Below are 15,307 nucleotides of genomic sequence, written 5' to 3' on the forward strand. Positions count from 1 at the left end.
TATTCTTTTTGTTTTTCTGTTTTGCTTTTCGTCTCTGCCAAATTTGACAGTTTTTATATTATATTCTGTTGGGCTAGCCCTATTTCAGGCTGGTGATACCACTGGAAAGTCCTTAATTATAGATAATGTCCTGTTATGTTATCTGTGCTAACGCTCTCCCTCATTCCTGCATGATTAAGGTTAAATAGGCATTTATATATCATCTGTATTTTACATCTTTCTTAAATGGAGCTTTAGTTTCACATTTCTTTGATGTCATAGTGGTCATTTTGAAAGTTGAGACACTGAAACTCAATATGTTCTAGGTTATACAGTTAATATGCATAACAATAACATTTGTTGAGCCACTTACTATGTATGTACAGCATTGCACTCAGTGCTTCATGGGTATGTTGTACATTGATCTAAGCCACTTGGAACGTGGGTAGTTTTTGTTGATGGTGATCAGGGCCTATAATAGTTAGAAGATGGTGAGAGCTATTGATTTCTTCCCTCTTGACCTTGAGTTACTTAGCCCTCTGCAAAGAGTAGGGATTAATAATGGCTATTTTATAAGGTTTTGTGAGCATTAAATGAATTAATATATGCCATGCAGTTGGGAGAGTGCCTCTCACATAGTAATATGTGTCTACTGCTATTGTTGTCGTTAATAATGTTACACCAACACCATTATGTGGTAAAATTTTACGCTGATTTTACGATGAGCAGGTCTCAGACTTAATTCTGCCACAGACACATTTATTAGGAGGCAAAGATTTATTTTTGTCAGTTATTTAACGTGTGTTGTACTCTTAATGAAGTCCCAACTCTGCCTTTAGGCTTCTGACAACATCTTGCTTTAAAGGTCCATTCAGAATCCATGGAATTCAGTTTACTTGATCTTAGTCAAGTAACAAAATCCGTGATTAAGAGTTAGAGACAGGATTGGTTCCAATTTTTTTTTTTTTTTTGGAGATAGAGTCTTGCTCTGTCGCCAGGCTGCAGTGCAGTGGTGTGATCTTGACTCACTGCAACCTCCGCCTACTGGGTTCAAGCGATTCTTCCACCTCAGCCTCCCGAGTAGCTGGGACCACAGGCGAGTGCCACCACACCCGGCTAATTTTTGTATTTTTAGTAGAGACCGGGTTTCACTGTGTTGGCCAGGATGGTCTGGATCTCTTGATCTTGTGATCTGCCCGCCTTGGCCTCCTAAAGTGCTGGAATTACAGGCGTGAGCCACCACGCCCGGCCCCTGGTTCCAATTCTTTTTTTTTTTTAAAAGATGGGGTTTCACCATGTTGGTCAGGCTGGTCTTGAACTCCCGACCTCAGGTGATCCGCCCACCTTGGCCTCCAAAGTGCTTGGATTACAGACTTGAGCCACCACTCCTGGCCCTCCAATTCTTAAACCTAGGATGTAATTCTGAAATTCTAGGTTGTTGGCTCTTGGTATTTATGTATCCTGCTTATATAAAACAGTAGCACTGCATTTAAGATGTTTCTAATAAACTATGCACACCTTTCAACAGTTGGATACTTTTAACATCCACAATGCTAATTAAGAAAAAGTTGCTATCTTTGTCTAAGGTTTTGATGAGAGTCTTTCAAATGCTGACTAGCCTCCCCTTGGGTGTATTTTCTTGATTAATGTATTTGTCAGTTTACTGTCCCTGGGGTATAGACTAAAATTAATCCACATTTTAAACTTCCTGCATAAATTGAAGTATTTGAGAGTAAACTACAGACAGTATGTTATCTAATTTAACCCTTATAACAAGTCTGTGATGCAAATTTTATCCTTAACGATTTCTTTGAGAAAACCCCTGAGACTTGCAACCAAGGCCCCATAGTTAACAAATGTCAAATCCATTCATCCAAAATCTGCACAACTCCAAAACTCATGTTCTTCATTATTTAAATTAGAAGTGATTACTTCAGCTATAGCTATTTCTGGTACTCTATTATTTTATTTGGTGATTTATGGAAAGAACAGTTATTATTTAAAGCTGTTTTCCTGGGCCAGGCATGGTGGCTCACACCTGTAAATCCCAGCATTTTGGGAGGCTGAGGCGAGTGGATTACCTAAGGTCAGGAGTTCTAGACCAGCCTGGCCAGCATGGTGAAACCCCTGTCTCTACTAACAATAGAGAACACTAGCTGGGTGTGGTTGTGGGCACCTGTAGTCCCAGCTACTCGGGAGGCTTAGCCAGGAAAATCACTTGAACCCGGGTTGCAGAGGTTGCAGTGAGCCGAGATCGCACCACTATACTCTAGTTTGGGCGACAGAGCCAAACTCAAAAAAAAAAAAAAAAAAAAAAGCTATTTTCCTGGTTTTTGATGTTCTATACTTTGAGAAGATGGAAAGTAATTCAGGAAGGGGTTCATAAGTTAGAGTTCCATGCCCTTTTAAAATAAGATAATCAAGAAGTTGGAGAACATAATAAAATTGTAGTCATCGCCTATCAGTGCTACTAAGAAGATAGTCGCACAGGTATAGATTAGGCTGTGGATGTTTGTGTGTTTCAGGTTAGGACATTGGCATTTCTATACTTAATTAGCTCCATCTGGAACAATGAGGCAAATTCCCAAGATGTATAGCCTGGCTGAAGGTAAACTCAGGTGTAATTTTGGGACAATTGCTTTGTATGTTCAATTGTTTAACAGCAAAAGAGGAATTATCAGGTAATGGTTCTGATCAGTAAACAATTACATGTAAATCTGCTTTTGGTTGTTATTAAACCAGATTAAGTTAATACACTTTTGTTTCTTTATAGAATGCCGTGTCCTGAAGTCATCTTATTCTCGATCTTCAGCTGTTAAGTATTCTGGATCTAAAAGCCCTGGGCCCTCTCGACGCAGCAAATCACCAGCTTCAGGTAGTTAATGAAAAGGAATAGATAGTCACAGAAGGAACAGATCATTTTCCTTCTGTTTTCTCTAATTTTTATGAATTAGTAGTCTTCGCCAGGCTCATATGCAGCCAGGTTCGAGAAAAACAGAGATGACATGACTTTTAAAACCAAAAGTTAAGTCTGTTTCCCCAAGTTGTAATAATTCTCCTAAGAGAATTGTGTGGTTTTGTTCTGACACATTTTCCTGGGAACAGCCTGATCATCTAAATTCTGCTGGTATTTGCATAGAAGTGTTTCACATTTTGACCTCTGTATACTGCATTTTGAATTTTGTGGTTATGATTATGGATAATTATTTTATTAACATTACCTCTTATTTTTTTAAAACACATGCACAAACTCTACCCAGAAATGTATTTACTTGCTACATTTCCACTGGGTCCTCCCTCATCACGAGATACAATCATAGCAATGATTATTGTTGAAAAGTAGTACTTTGTTTATATAAGAGTCAGACTTACCTATAATTAATTTTCTTGCAGGTCCTAAGCCTATAAATTTGTCATAATTTTGACTGCACATTTTTAAAAATTAAAAACATCCATAAATATCTTAATATATTGATCTCTTATGGGTTTGTTTATAGTAATTAAGTCTGTTGGGCTGGGTGTGGTGGCTCACGCCTGTAATCCCAGCACTTTGGGAGGCTGAGGCAAGCAGATCACGAGGTCAGGAGATCGAGACCATCCTGGCTAGCATGGTGAAACCCCATCTCATCTAAAAATACAAAAAATTAGCTGGGCATGGTGGCACGTGCCTGTAGTCCCAGCTACTCGGGAGGCTGAGGCAGGAGAATTGCTTGAACCTGGGAGGCAGAGGTTGTAGTGAGCCGAGATTGCGCCACTGCACTCCAGCCTGGGCGACAGAGCAAGACTCTGTCTCCCAAAAAAAAAAAAAAAAAAAAAGTATCAATAACAATGGTCTCGAACATCAGACTTTATAAAATATAGTACCAAGTTTTTCAGACATTCCACTATTTGCTCTGTCCCCTTTAAGCACCCCCTCTCCTGACCCTTTCTGTAGGGCAGGTTGTTTTACCCTTTTTGTACACGCATTTAGAGCTGCTGAATAACCACTCTCCTTACTGTCTTCTCCTGCTCTGTGTATACTGCATGTGTACAGTAAAGCGGGGTGGCCACTACTCCAGTGCCTATTCTACAGCCAAATCCCCAGGTGAGCCATGACTACTGTGGCTTTGTTGCTCTGCTGGGTTTTTGTTTTTGTTTTTTTGCCACTTTTCTGTTTCCTTTTGCTTCATTTCCATGAATGTATCTGGCTTATTCCAGTGCACATCTGTGTGGTTTGAAATGCTTTGCATTGCATAGGACACTTTAGCCTCCTCTATTAGAGAACCAGTTATCATCTGAAGATTACCAAGTGCCTGTCTGTATAGTCAGGAATATAAAGTGATTGAGGAAGTATATCACCTTAAGGGGTCCATCTTCTAGTTAATTTTGGGAAATGTTGTGTTACTGAAAAAGGCTTTAAGTTTTTTGGTAATATGAAAATGGCCATAGAAGCAACTTTTGCTCTTCTGTGCTCACCCCCTCCCCACCCTGGGGTTAACAGTTTAGGAATCACTGAAATCTTAGAATTGGAAGTACTTCATAATAACATATGCCAGAGTAGGATTATGAGGTGTTTCTTGTACATATAGGAGGCAACACTAATATTTCTAGTTGTCAAATATTTATTTTCCTCTAGTTATAGACTCAACCTATTTGCTCTAAAACTGTGACAGCTGACAATATGAGTATTTTTATCTGAAGATATCTCTGCCATTAACCTTATTTCAAATTGTACCAATGTTTTCTGTAAAGTATCTTAAAACTGAGAAAGCTAATATATATATATATAATATGGGACTTGCATAAATACATTGACCTAGCCTAATCAAAGGGTAGATGTAGTTTTGGTGACAGCTTTACAGATGCTTATTACATCAGTAAAAGTGGTTAAGTAGCTGGACAGGGAGATTTCATTTGTGGTCCCAGCTACTCTGAAGCTGAGGCAGGAGGATCCCTTGAGGCCAGGAGTTTGAGGCTGCAATGAGCTATGATGATAATGTCTATGAATAGCCACTGCACTCTAGCCTGGGCAATGTAGGAAGGCCTTGTCTCTTTTAAAAAAAAATTTAATAAAGGGAGAGTGGTTCAAGAATCGGATATGATAATTCAGTTTTGTCCCCCTGGGGTCTAAAGAGAAAAATTAACATATTGAACTAAAAAACGTGTCTTATAGCCACATTTGTCCCACAGACCATTAGCTCCAGAAGGTAGCCTAATAAATGTATACAGAACTCTTAACTTGAATTTATAATACGTAGAAACTGACTAAGGAAAATTGTAGCATTCTAATACACAAAATTTTCAGCTAAGTCCAAATTTGGATTTGAGTTAATAGAGTAAGCCTGAAACTCATCAAGTAAAAGTTGTAATATTTTAAAATCACATTTTAGAGAGAAAATGATCTTCATTACAAGAGATTAATTCAAACTGTGTTCAGCATTTCAGCTATACAAAACCAGAAGCCTGAGTCAGTCACTGGGACCTGAGTAAATCTGAAGAAAGCTACTGTATCTGTGTAGTGCTACATAGTGTCTTCTTCCCACTTTCTACCACCAGGAAGGAGAGAATTTTGTATTATTAAAAGCCATGGTACCCTGGAGTGGTTTTACAGATTATAGCTATGGTATATTTATTGCCATTTTAAAAGTTCCATGTGATTAATTAGAATTCAAACAGAGCTGGTAACTTGATGAACATAATACTGTACCTTTTCAACCTTGGGATGGAAGTCCCAAGCGAAGTTTTGAGACTGCTTTGAGCGAATGAAGTCTTCTGGTTGACTAAATCTTTTGACAAAACTCTATCAAAATAGCAAAAGAGTATGTTTAAAAAAAAAACATAAATATAAAGCTAGATAACATAAATGAGTAAATGGTTACTGTTGCCCAGACTGGACTGCAGTGGTGTGATCTTGGCTCATGGCAACCTCTGCCTCCTGGTTCAAGTGATTCTCGTGCCTTAGCCTCCTGAGTAGCTGAGACTACAGGCATGCGCACGCACCACCATGCCTGGCTAATTTTTGTATTTTCAGTAGAGACAGGGTTTCACCATGGTGGCCAGGCTGGTCTCAAACTCCTGGTCTCAAGTGATCCACTTGCCTCAGCCTCCCAAAGTGCTAGGATTACAGACGTGAGCCACAGTGCCTGGCCATTATTTTAGGATTTTAGCTTGTGAATCTTTCATAGTCTGCCAAGATAAAAAGTATTCAGAGAAAACAAACAAAAGAGTCCCCAAGTATATTTTTTTCTTTAGAGTTAAGGGGAGGAGGATAAAATTTCAGAAGAGAAAATCCAGGGGTGCAGTGGAAGAGAGGAAGCATGGCGCAGGTGCTGGCTGCTGGTGGCAAGGGCAGAGGGTATGCTGTGGCGCTGTCCAGGATCCCCATTAGCATCCCCAGAACTGGAGAAATGTGTGCAAATAAGTGAAATTAAGAACTCATTCAAGAGCACTGTTTAGAACCTTCAAATGCTATAAAAACTTAGAGGACTATATGTGATTAGTGTCTCTTTAGGATGAGTTATTTTGGTGAAAATACACACATGTAGTTACTGACACCAGTTAAACCCCTGACAGTGAGTTTCGTTAAGAAACTAGGCCTAGCCAGTGGGGCGTATTTTAGGGAGACAGAAGTGCTGCAGAGATTGCCATCTGTGGAACTGCTTTTTCTCCTTCGATCCCTTTTGTATTCCAAGGTAGCCTTTTGCTATCAGTGTGGTGTTAGAAAGCAGTGAACACTGACTGACAGCGCTTACTGATTAGGAGCTGGTGAGCTGTGCAGGCTGCTGTGTGAGATGGAGAAAAAAAAAAAAAAAAAAAAAAAAAAAAAAAAGAAAATTTAGTCTCTGCTCTAAGCCAGCTTACTAGTTTATTGCTGGTAATAATCTCTATTTTGTGTGAATTCTGTTAAAAAAGATATTTTTAAAGGCTTTATTTTTTAGAACAGTTTTAGGTTCACAGCCAAAGGTACACATTTCCTGTGTACCTCCTTGCCTGCAGACTTGTGTAATTTCTTCCATTATCCACATCCCGCATTAGAGTGCTGCATTTGTTGCAATTGATAAAGCTGCATTGAAACCCCTTAATGCCAAAGGTCCATAGTTTACATTGAGGTTCAGTCTGATGTTGTATGCATTATGGGTTCAGGCAAGTTTATAATGACATATATTCACCATTACAGCATTATACAGAGTAGTCTCACTGCCCTGAAAACCCTTTGTGCTCTACCATTTAAAGAAGTTTTTTAACAGAAGAATCTTCTTTAGAAAGTTAATTGAAGAAAATAACATTAATTGAAATTTAACTGGATTGAGAAATAATAAGGGCTGTTGAATAATCTTAAATATTTTAAATTAATTGTACAGTTAATTGTGCTACACTTGTATTCTAAGTACCCACGTGTATTTCTTAATAAAATCTGGATCACTGACCATTATTTTTGAATGAGGGTTTTGAGTCAGAAAAATTTACGTTTTGGAAATTTAAAAATAACTGAAAGAAGTTTTTATTTATTTGTACTGAAATTTCAAATTGAGCAATACAGTAAATGTGATCTCATAAACCCAGATATTCCTGTTTACAGATGATGCTTCTAATCATTAGTACTCATTGATCCACAATTTCTGCCTCTGCTCAAGGACTGGTACTCATTTTTTTTGAGTCACCTATTGAGGACCTTTACCTGTACTTTTGGCTTTTTATTCTTACTAGTGTGATTTAAAATAATAGTTGTCTGCTCCCTCATATTTTTTAAAAAAAGAATAAAAAGCAAATGAGCGTCTCTTTTCTGTCCAAAAAGGTGAATGACACTTTTCATCTACTTTGGGCAAAAGCTTTAAAGAGTTATAATAAAACATTATAAATGCTCTATTATAGGAGAAAGCATATATCAATACTAGATGTATGATATTTTGTAGTAGATATATCAACTACTAGCTTTGTGAAATTACTGCAGAAATAGATTCAAGTGATACATTTAGGCATACGCATAAGTCATACTGAAATGTTTGACCAGAATTCTGTAGTATAGAATCTGCAAATGAACTTTTCTGGGGGGAGAAGTTTCAAAGTTTTCAAAAAATGAAAACTTTTTTCAGTTATTTTTAAATTTCCAAATTTAATTTCCAGGGGGGAAGGTTCATTTGCAGATTCTGCACTATATAATTCTAGCATAGGATCTAAATCGAGCTTTCAACTGAAGAAGTGTATGGAGGTTTAGAGCAGATGTATAGAACACTACCAAGATTTGCTAACAAATGGGGAGGATAAGGTGTGAAGAAAAGAAAATGGAAGAAATTAGAAATAAGTAGTCTAGATTAAAAAAAAAAAGGTTGAAGAATGTTTTTCATGGACTTTGAGCAAATAAGTAGGAATTACAAGAAAAACTACCAGTAATTTTCCCTTTTCATTGAGAATATACCTAGAAAATGTGTTTGTGTTATGGTGTAATTGATTTGGGAGAACCACACAAACTTCCTGGTTATCCAGGTTCTACATCTAGTTAGTGGGTATTGAAGGCTATGGAACAGCCTTCATAGTAAACCATTGCCAATATAACAGCCATCTCTACCTTTGCTGGCAGGCAGGATACACGGCCAAGTTCTCGTTCACATCACTGATTCCATAATGTCTTATATATTTGTTTATATCACTGTTGGAAAACTACTACTGAAAATAATTCCAGTTTCACTCTTTGTTTTTTTTTGTCTGTAATGCAGTAAGATACATTATTTTTGCTTTTTGCTGATTTGCCATCTGCTTTGAGCTGTAAATGAGTTGAAGTTTCATTGGAGCTGTAGTGTGCATGCACCTGGTGTATTTATACAGTCTGGTTGTTGTGGGTTTTAATGGGACTTCTGTCTTCTCTGTTATCTCACGGTCAGTTAATGGAACTCCCAGCAGCCAACTTTCTACTCCTAAATCTACGAAATCCTCCAGTTCCTCTCCAACTAGTCCAGGAAGTTTCAGAGGATTAAAGGTATGAAATAGGATATGCGGCATGTTTGTGTGATTTTGTTATTTTGAGTTTCATAGTTAGTGGTTTAATTTGTTGAGAGGCTTGGGTATAGTAACAGATTTAAAAAAATGTTTGGGATGTGGAGCCTGGTAGACTTGACGTCAAATCCTGTGTACTGCTGTAATTTTGGCCAACTCACTAAACTCCTCTGAGTTGAAGTGTTTCTCATCTCTAAAATGGGAACAAATGGTTGTGATGTTCTTATTTTAGAGATGAACGTCATGTGGTAAAGTATAATAAATAGCAATTTTCCAATTATTATCAAAATGATTTGCAGTGGTAAAGCCTTGGAGAACATCCTGATTCTTTAAAGTCTTATTTTGAATCATGACCTTAACATTGCTAACATAATTTTGAGTTTGTCAAAAGTCAAAAATGAAGTGAAATACTAGTATAATGTTTATATTCACAAGTGATAACACAAGGAAAATATGGTCATCTTTGGTGAAGAACTTAGAAATAGTCTTATGTGTTGACTATGGTGTCCTAAAAATATAAACAGTTGCAATATGATTAACACAGTTATCTAATAGAGAAGAATGAACAAAACCAATTTTGCAAAATTTCAACAAGTTTTATTTGATTTCATAGTTCCCAATAATTTAAATTTAGAAGAGAAAATTTGCCTAATAAAATAACAGTAAATAGTTAGAGCTAAAGATGGAATTTCCAACCAGGCATTGTGGCTCATGCCTGTAATCCCAGCACTTTGGGAGGCCTAGACAGGTGGATCACTTGAGGTCAGGAGTTCAAGACCAGCCTGGTCAACATGGTGAAACCCTGACTCTACTAAAAATACAAAAATTAGCCGGGTGTGGTGGTACAAACCTGTAATCCTAGCTACTCGGTGGGCTGAGTTGGGAGAATCACTTGCACTCGGGAGGGCAGAGTTTGCAGTGAGCTGAGATGATCCCGCTGTACTCCAGCCTGGGAGCAGAGCAAGACTCTGCCTCCAAAAAAAAGGAATTTCCCTTTGGATTTCCAAAAGATTATATGGTAATGAATTCTGAGAATACTGATAAATACACAGTGTCATATGTGTTGTGTATATAAATTAACTTTAATTCCCTGTGTGTGTTTTCATAAGAGTTATATTATTAGGAATGTTTTCTCCAACGTTGGTTTCCTAAACACTTCAAATACAGTCCTAAAGGATTTCTTTAAAGATGTTGAAGAATTTTTTTTTATTAGTAAATGAATGGTTAGAGCCCCACCACCCTTGCATGAGTGAGGAATGAGGATCTGCCAAGCCCAGCGTCCCTGACACCTTCAGAGCAGTGTGAGAGCTCTGTGCTTCCCCACTTCTCAGAAGGTTTCATTCTCCAGTTGACTGTAAGGTTTGCTTGTCTTGCCCTGAAAATGTTGTGTGCCCCTCACAGTGAATTTGTATAGTGTTTAAGTACCGGAGAATAAAAAGAGGAATTCTGGAAGAGGACAGAGCATCTGTTTTTGTGCCTGTGCAATTGCTTATCCTTGGCAGAATTTGGGCCGAGAATCCGCTAGGTGTTTGGAAGTAGGGAGGGAGTACCTAGCTCTCACCTACCTCTAACTACTAGAAATTCCTTATACTTATCTAAAGAAGCAGGCATTTTTCTGAAGTACTAACTTGTCTTAAGTCAGTTCATACTGTGTTTTCGGTGGACTTTTACATTTTCAATTCCAAGAAAAGTTATTTAAATTAAAAATTACTAGTAAGCTAATTTTCAGATTTTCTCCTATTTTCCCTGGAATAGATTGGAAGTACATTGTTATTAATAGAAGTAACTTTCAAGAGAACTAAAATAAAAATAAGTTGATTTACCTCTTCTCAAGTTAGTTATTTCATCATTTGTTAAAGCAAAAAGCAAGTGGCTCCTAGTGCTGGTTAATTGTTCTAGGGCAAATCCAGCATAAGCTTTCCAGTGACTATATGCCAAGGTCATTCATATTCAGGCCACTGCCCCGGGCAGGGCAGAGATCCTTGACCTAGGGCCACTTTTGGGGATCAGATGGGGAAAGGCCTTGGTCACTTCCCCGTTTTTTGTTATTCATTGGTAACCCCAGCTCCCATCTTCCTTCCTAGTCCATCTTTAACTCTAAACCCAATATTGTCATTTTCTGTTATTGCCACTAGGCCAGTTGGTGCTGCTTATTAGCAATTACAACTACAGCTTCAGGACTGGACAGCTAACCATTTCAAGGAAATACATGTTAATATTCTGTGCACATACCTACTTCACACCTGCATACATACTTGTGTAAAATCACTCACAATTGTGAAGGTTAATGGAATTTTTAAAACATGATAAATTGTATCATTGCTGCGACATTAAGTTAAAGTGTTCCTTCTATGCTAGGTGTATCTTAGTTATTGTAGTAACCCCAGCATGTAGCACACAGTAGATGCTCAAGGATTACTTATTGATACCAAGAGGGATAAAGACAGATTTGTTGATTAAGGGAAATGTTGATTACTGGTCAAGATTGAAGATAAGATTGTAAGTAAGATAAAGAACAGTGGTCTTTACAGGATCACCCCCTGTTCTCCACCACTGTGCCTGAGGCCTGTGGGCTTTGCTAACAGCTGTGATACCTCCTCTGGGTTTTCTTTTTCTTATTTGTAAAACAAGGACTATTGATTTTAAGTGACCTCTGAAATGCTTGGAATATAGTTCTGTTAACCTGCCAAAAAACAAACAAACAAACAAACAAACAAAAAACCTACCTAAAGGCTAGGAAGTCTATTTTTTTTTTTTTTTGTCCTTTTACTTCAATGCTGTTGTAGAATCCCTGAATTTTACATTAAACATGAGTAAATAATGTCTCTGCCATACTGATTCAGCTTTTAGGCTATAATCCCAAAGCTCTCTAACTACTGCCTATTCTCATGAGTCCTGCCTCATGGAAATTTCATCTCATTACAGTTCCCATAATCTGTAGTATATATTGTCATTGGGATGAAACCTGCTTTTTAAATAATGCAATTTAGTCAGGTTACTGTACCAAATACCCTACTTTTGATGTCATTGCAAGGCATCAACTTATTTTTTTTTCTATTCAGTGGCCTGACAAATGAGGAATTATAGATAATTACCATGTGTTAGTACTATGCATTTCCCTTCCCTTCATTTAAAATAGCTTATTAACATCAGTTAAGAGGGAATGTCTGAGAGTGGGGGATTGTTTTTCATGGGCAGGAACTCTTTACCACTATTTATTCTAGTTAGATGCTTTAATGGCCTTGGGGATGGATAATCTTTTCCCAGAGAATCAGATAACTGATAAAAGTAAGCAAACCAAGCCAGGACAGCATGTGCAGGAGCCTACATCTCTCTAGCTGCCAGGACACAGGTTTTGACATGGATGTAAAAAAACTGTCTGGATTTTATTCACTAGGGAATTAAGTAAGGTTAAGGGTAAGCAGAATTTGGTGTTCTGTCACAATTTTCTCCTTGTTGTGTCCACGTCTGGGAATTATTTTAATATTTTGGCGGGGGCATTGAAAGAACTGAAAATGAAAATAGGGTACTAGGGATGATATTTCATCTCTGATCACGGATCGTTAGTGACACTTTGGTTTGCTTATTAAGAAAGATTAAAAAATACACAAACAGCCCTCCTCTCCACAAAAAGTCCTCATAGTTTTCTTAGTACCCTTATGAGGAAGATGATTCTGCTCCATTCATATACAGTCTTTTTGTTTTTGGAGTCAGAGTTTCGCTCTCGTTGCCCAGGCTGGAGTGCGATGGCACAGTCTCGTGTCACCGCAACCTCCATCTCCCGGGTTCAAACGGCTCTCCTGCCTCAGCCTCCTGAGTAGCGGGGATTACAGACATGCGCCACCACGCCTGGCTAATTTTGTATTTTTAGTAGAGTTGGGGTTTCTCCATGTTGGTCAGGCTGGTCTCGCACTCCTGACCTCAGGGGATCTGCCTGCCTTGGCCCCCCAAAGTGCTGGGATTGCAGGCCTGAGCCACCACACTCAGCCTCTGTTCATATACACTCTTAAAAGACTGTGTTCTTTGAGGGACTGGACAAAAGCTAGTAGCAGAAACAGAGCTTTCTTCAACTTGTGAATATTTTTGTTTACAGATGAGCATGTAATAAACAGGGGTGGTGACCAAGTAATGAAGGTTCTTTAAACCTAAAACCCAAAGACTTTAGAACAACTGAGAACTAATGGTATCTTGATTATATACTTGTTTTGTCCAAGTAGTGTTAAAGAAAAAAAAATTAATTATTCCCGACACTCGTTAAAGACTATAAGGGAGACTTCATTTAAAGAATGGGGGTGGTCCCAGGCAATCAGTATAGAGCCCACAGCATTGGAGCCTTGCAAGGAGGAAAAGAGGAAATCCAGCTCCAACAAGGAAAATGGGATTTATAACCAAGGAGCAGGGTAGGAATCAGCAGGTGGAAGAGTATTAGAGGAAACTTCCAGCATAAGAGGCTTCCAGCTCAACCGACTTGACAGGATTATGGCTGAAGGCAGGCTGCGATGATCTGACGTCAGGGTCAGATACCAAGTGCAGGGGATTTTCCCTAAACCGACTTACAGGATTCTTGCCCAGACCTCCTCAACCTGGCTGCAAGGACAGGGAGGGAAGCCCAAGGTTGGGCCTAGTCAAGCAGAGGACTCGGAGGAGCCTGACTAAAGTTTTGGTCATAAAGGAGTATTTGTCAGTAATTACCTGAAACCATAGAGTATAAAAACTGGAAGTAGTTTCAGACCTTGTTTAGTCTTCAAGATGGAGAAACTGAGGTTTTTTTTTTTTGAGATGGAGTCTAGCTCTGTTGCCTAGGCTGGAGCACAGTGGCGCCATCTTGGCTCACTGCAACCTTCGCCTCCCAGGTTCAAGTGATACTCTTTTCTCAGCCTCCCGAGTAACACATTTGCTCTGTGTGAAAAAGGGTTGAAAGATTGGGAGGGGAGTAAGGAAGGGTGAAGTGTGGGAAAAAGAGGGAGGAAATCCTGGGGCTAGGGAAGAGGCTGGGTGAAGAGGGTAGAAAGATAGAAAAAAATACCTGGCAGCAACTTTTCCTGAGAGGCTTGGGGGAAAAGCTTGCTAATAGGTATCTAATGGGAGCTCCTTGAAAGTGAAACTGTCTACACTGTGCCCATTATTTCCACCTAGCCCCATAAAGCTTTAGTAAAATAACAGAGTTCACAATTGTTTAGGGTTTTGGGCTTTCTTTGGAAGGCAGTACTCAGTGGAGCTGAGTATTGTCAAGATTGGTATAGATTGGAATTACCTTAGTCCCGGTTCAGCAAATACATGAGTTTGCAGGGATGCAGATGATGTCATATGGTGGGCCTGTGATGGAAGTCACACTGTGGGGGTGGTGGCATAGCTGGGTTTTGAAAACAGAGCCCGTGCTCATAAACACTACCTGCCCCAAGGACACAGTGGGAAAGCAAGACCAGCCTTCTTAAATGAACGACTGGAAACAACATGATCAGACCAAAAATTTGTAAAATTAGTTATTAAAGGCTAGGGTCATCCAGCAGGTCCCTGTTAGGCCTCTTCCCCAGAACCTAGCTTCTAGGTATTAAAACTTGGCTTTGCTTCTGTTTGGATTTAGGGAATCTGGCTTTCCTGAAAGTCAGGGCTGCTCATGGTGATGGTCACTTAGGGAGGAGGCATTTCTACAGGCCAGACACAGCCTCTCTTACCTCAGTGGCCCCAGGCTGCCTCCCACAGCTGGGAACATGGAGAGCCCAGGGGCTTCTGAAGTGAAGACAACTCATGCCGAGTTGTACCTATGCCTTTGTTATGAGGCTGCAAAGTTCCTAGGGACTCTGGTTTATTTTCCTTTTGTCCTCTAATTCATAAAGTTTTTTTGTGATCATTTCGAGCTGTTCTAGTTAAGCTAAGGTAACCAGGACAAAAGTCTTGGTCTCCTTAGGCCAGATTATTAAAGTGGAATGTGCCCCCTAGTGTGCAGCTAGATAAAGGACTGAGAGAAAGGAGGAGACCCAAGCTCCCTCCCTGCTCTGCTGCCTCCTCCATTTGGAAACAGACTCAGGATGGTGATCAAAAGCATGTGAAATGTGACAGCTCTTTTAGAATTTGTCTAGCAGAGTTCCTGGTGGTACCAGAAAACACCACTCAAGTACATCTGTTAAAACATTTAGAGCCAGGATCAGTGGCTCATCTGTGATCTCAGCACTTTGGGAGGCTGAGGTGGGCTGATCCCGAGCTCAGGGGTTCAAGACCAGCCTGGCCAAAATGGTGAAACCCCGTCTGTACTAAAAATAAAAAAATTGGCCAAGCCTTTTGTCAGGCACCTGTAATCCTAACTACTTGAGAGGCTGAGGCAGGAGAAGCCCTTGAACCCAGGAGGCCGAGGTTGCAG

General features: G+C 39.3%; 1 protein-coding gene and 1 non-coding gene across 8 annotated transcripts in view; both read left to right on the forward strand.

The window, feature by feature from the left end:
- DCLK2 (doublecortin like kinase 2) overlaps positions 1 to 15,307 on the forward strand; it is a 201,251-nt gene that overhangs the window by 134,853 nt on the left and 51,091 nt on the right. For 4 of the 7 annotated variants that reach the window (XR_001827106.2, XM_017534936.2, XM_017534938.2 and 1 more), the window contains exons 4-6: positions 2,753 to 2,854; positions 4,013 to 4,063; positions 8,838 to 8,932. Coding sequence is in view for 5 of the 7 variants with exons in the window: in XM_017534936.2 (XP_017390425.1) it covers positions 2,753 to 2,854; positions 4,013 to 4,063; positions 8,838 to 8,932 (248 nt within the window). In the remaining 2 variants the exon portion in view is untranslated. The remainder of the gene's footprint in view (positions 1 to 2,752; positions 2,855 to 4,012; positions 4,064 to 8,837; positions 8,933 to 15,307) is intronic. The other 3 variants (XR_001827107.2, XM_017534944.2, XM_017534950.2) reach the window with 1 other exon arrangement.
- Positions 14,999 to 15,060, forward strand: LOC119472238. The gene has a single exon (XR_005201356.1). It is a non-coding gene; the product is annotated as a U7 small nuclear RNA (small nuclear RNA).

This window comes from Cebus imitator, unplaced genomic scaffold (assembly GCF_001604975.1).
Source record: "Cebus imitator isolate Cc_AM_T3 unplaced genomic scaffold, Cebus_imitator-1.0 Scaffold4, whole genome shotgun sequence".
In the NCBI taxonomy this organism is placed as follows: Eukaryota; Metazoa; Chordata; class Mammalia; order Primates; family Cebidae; genus Cebus; species Cebus imitator.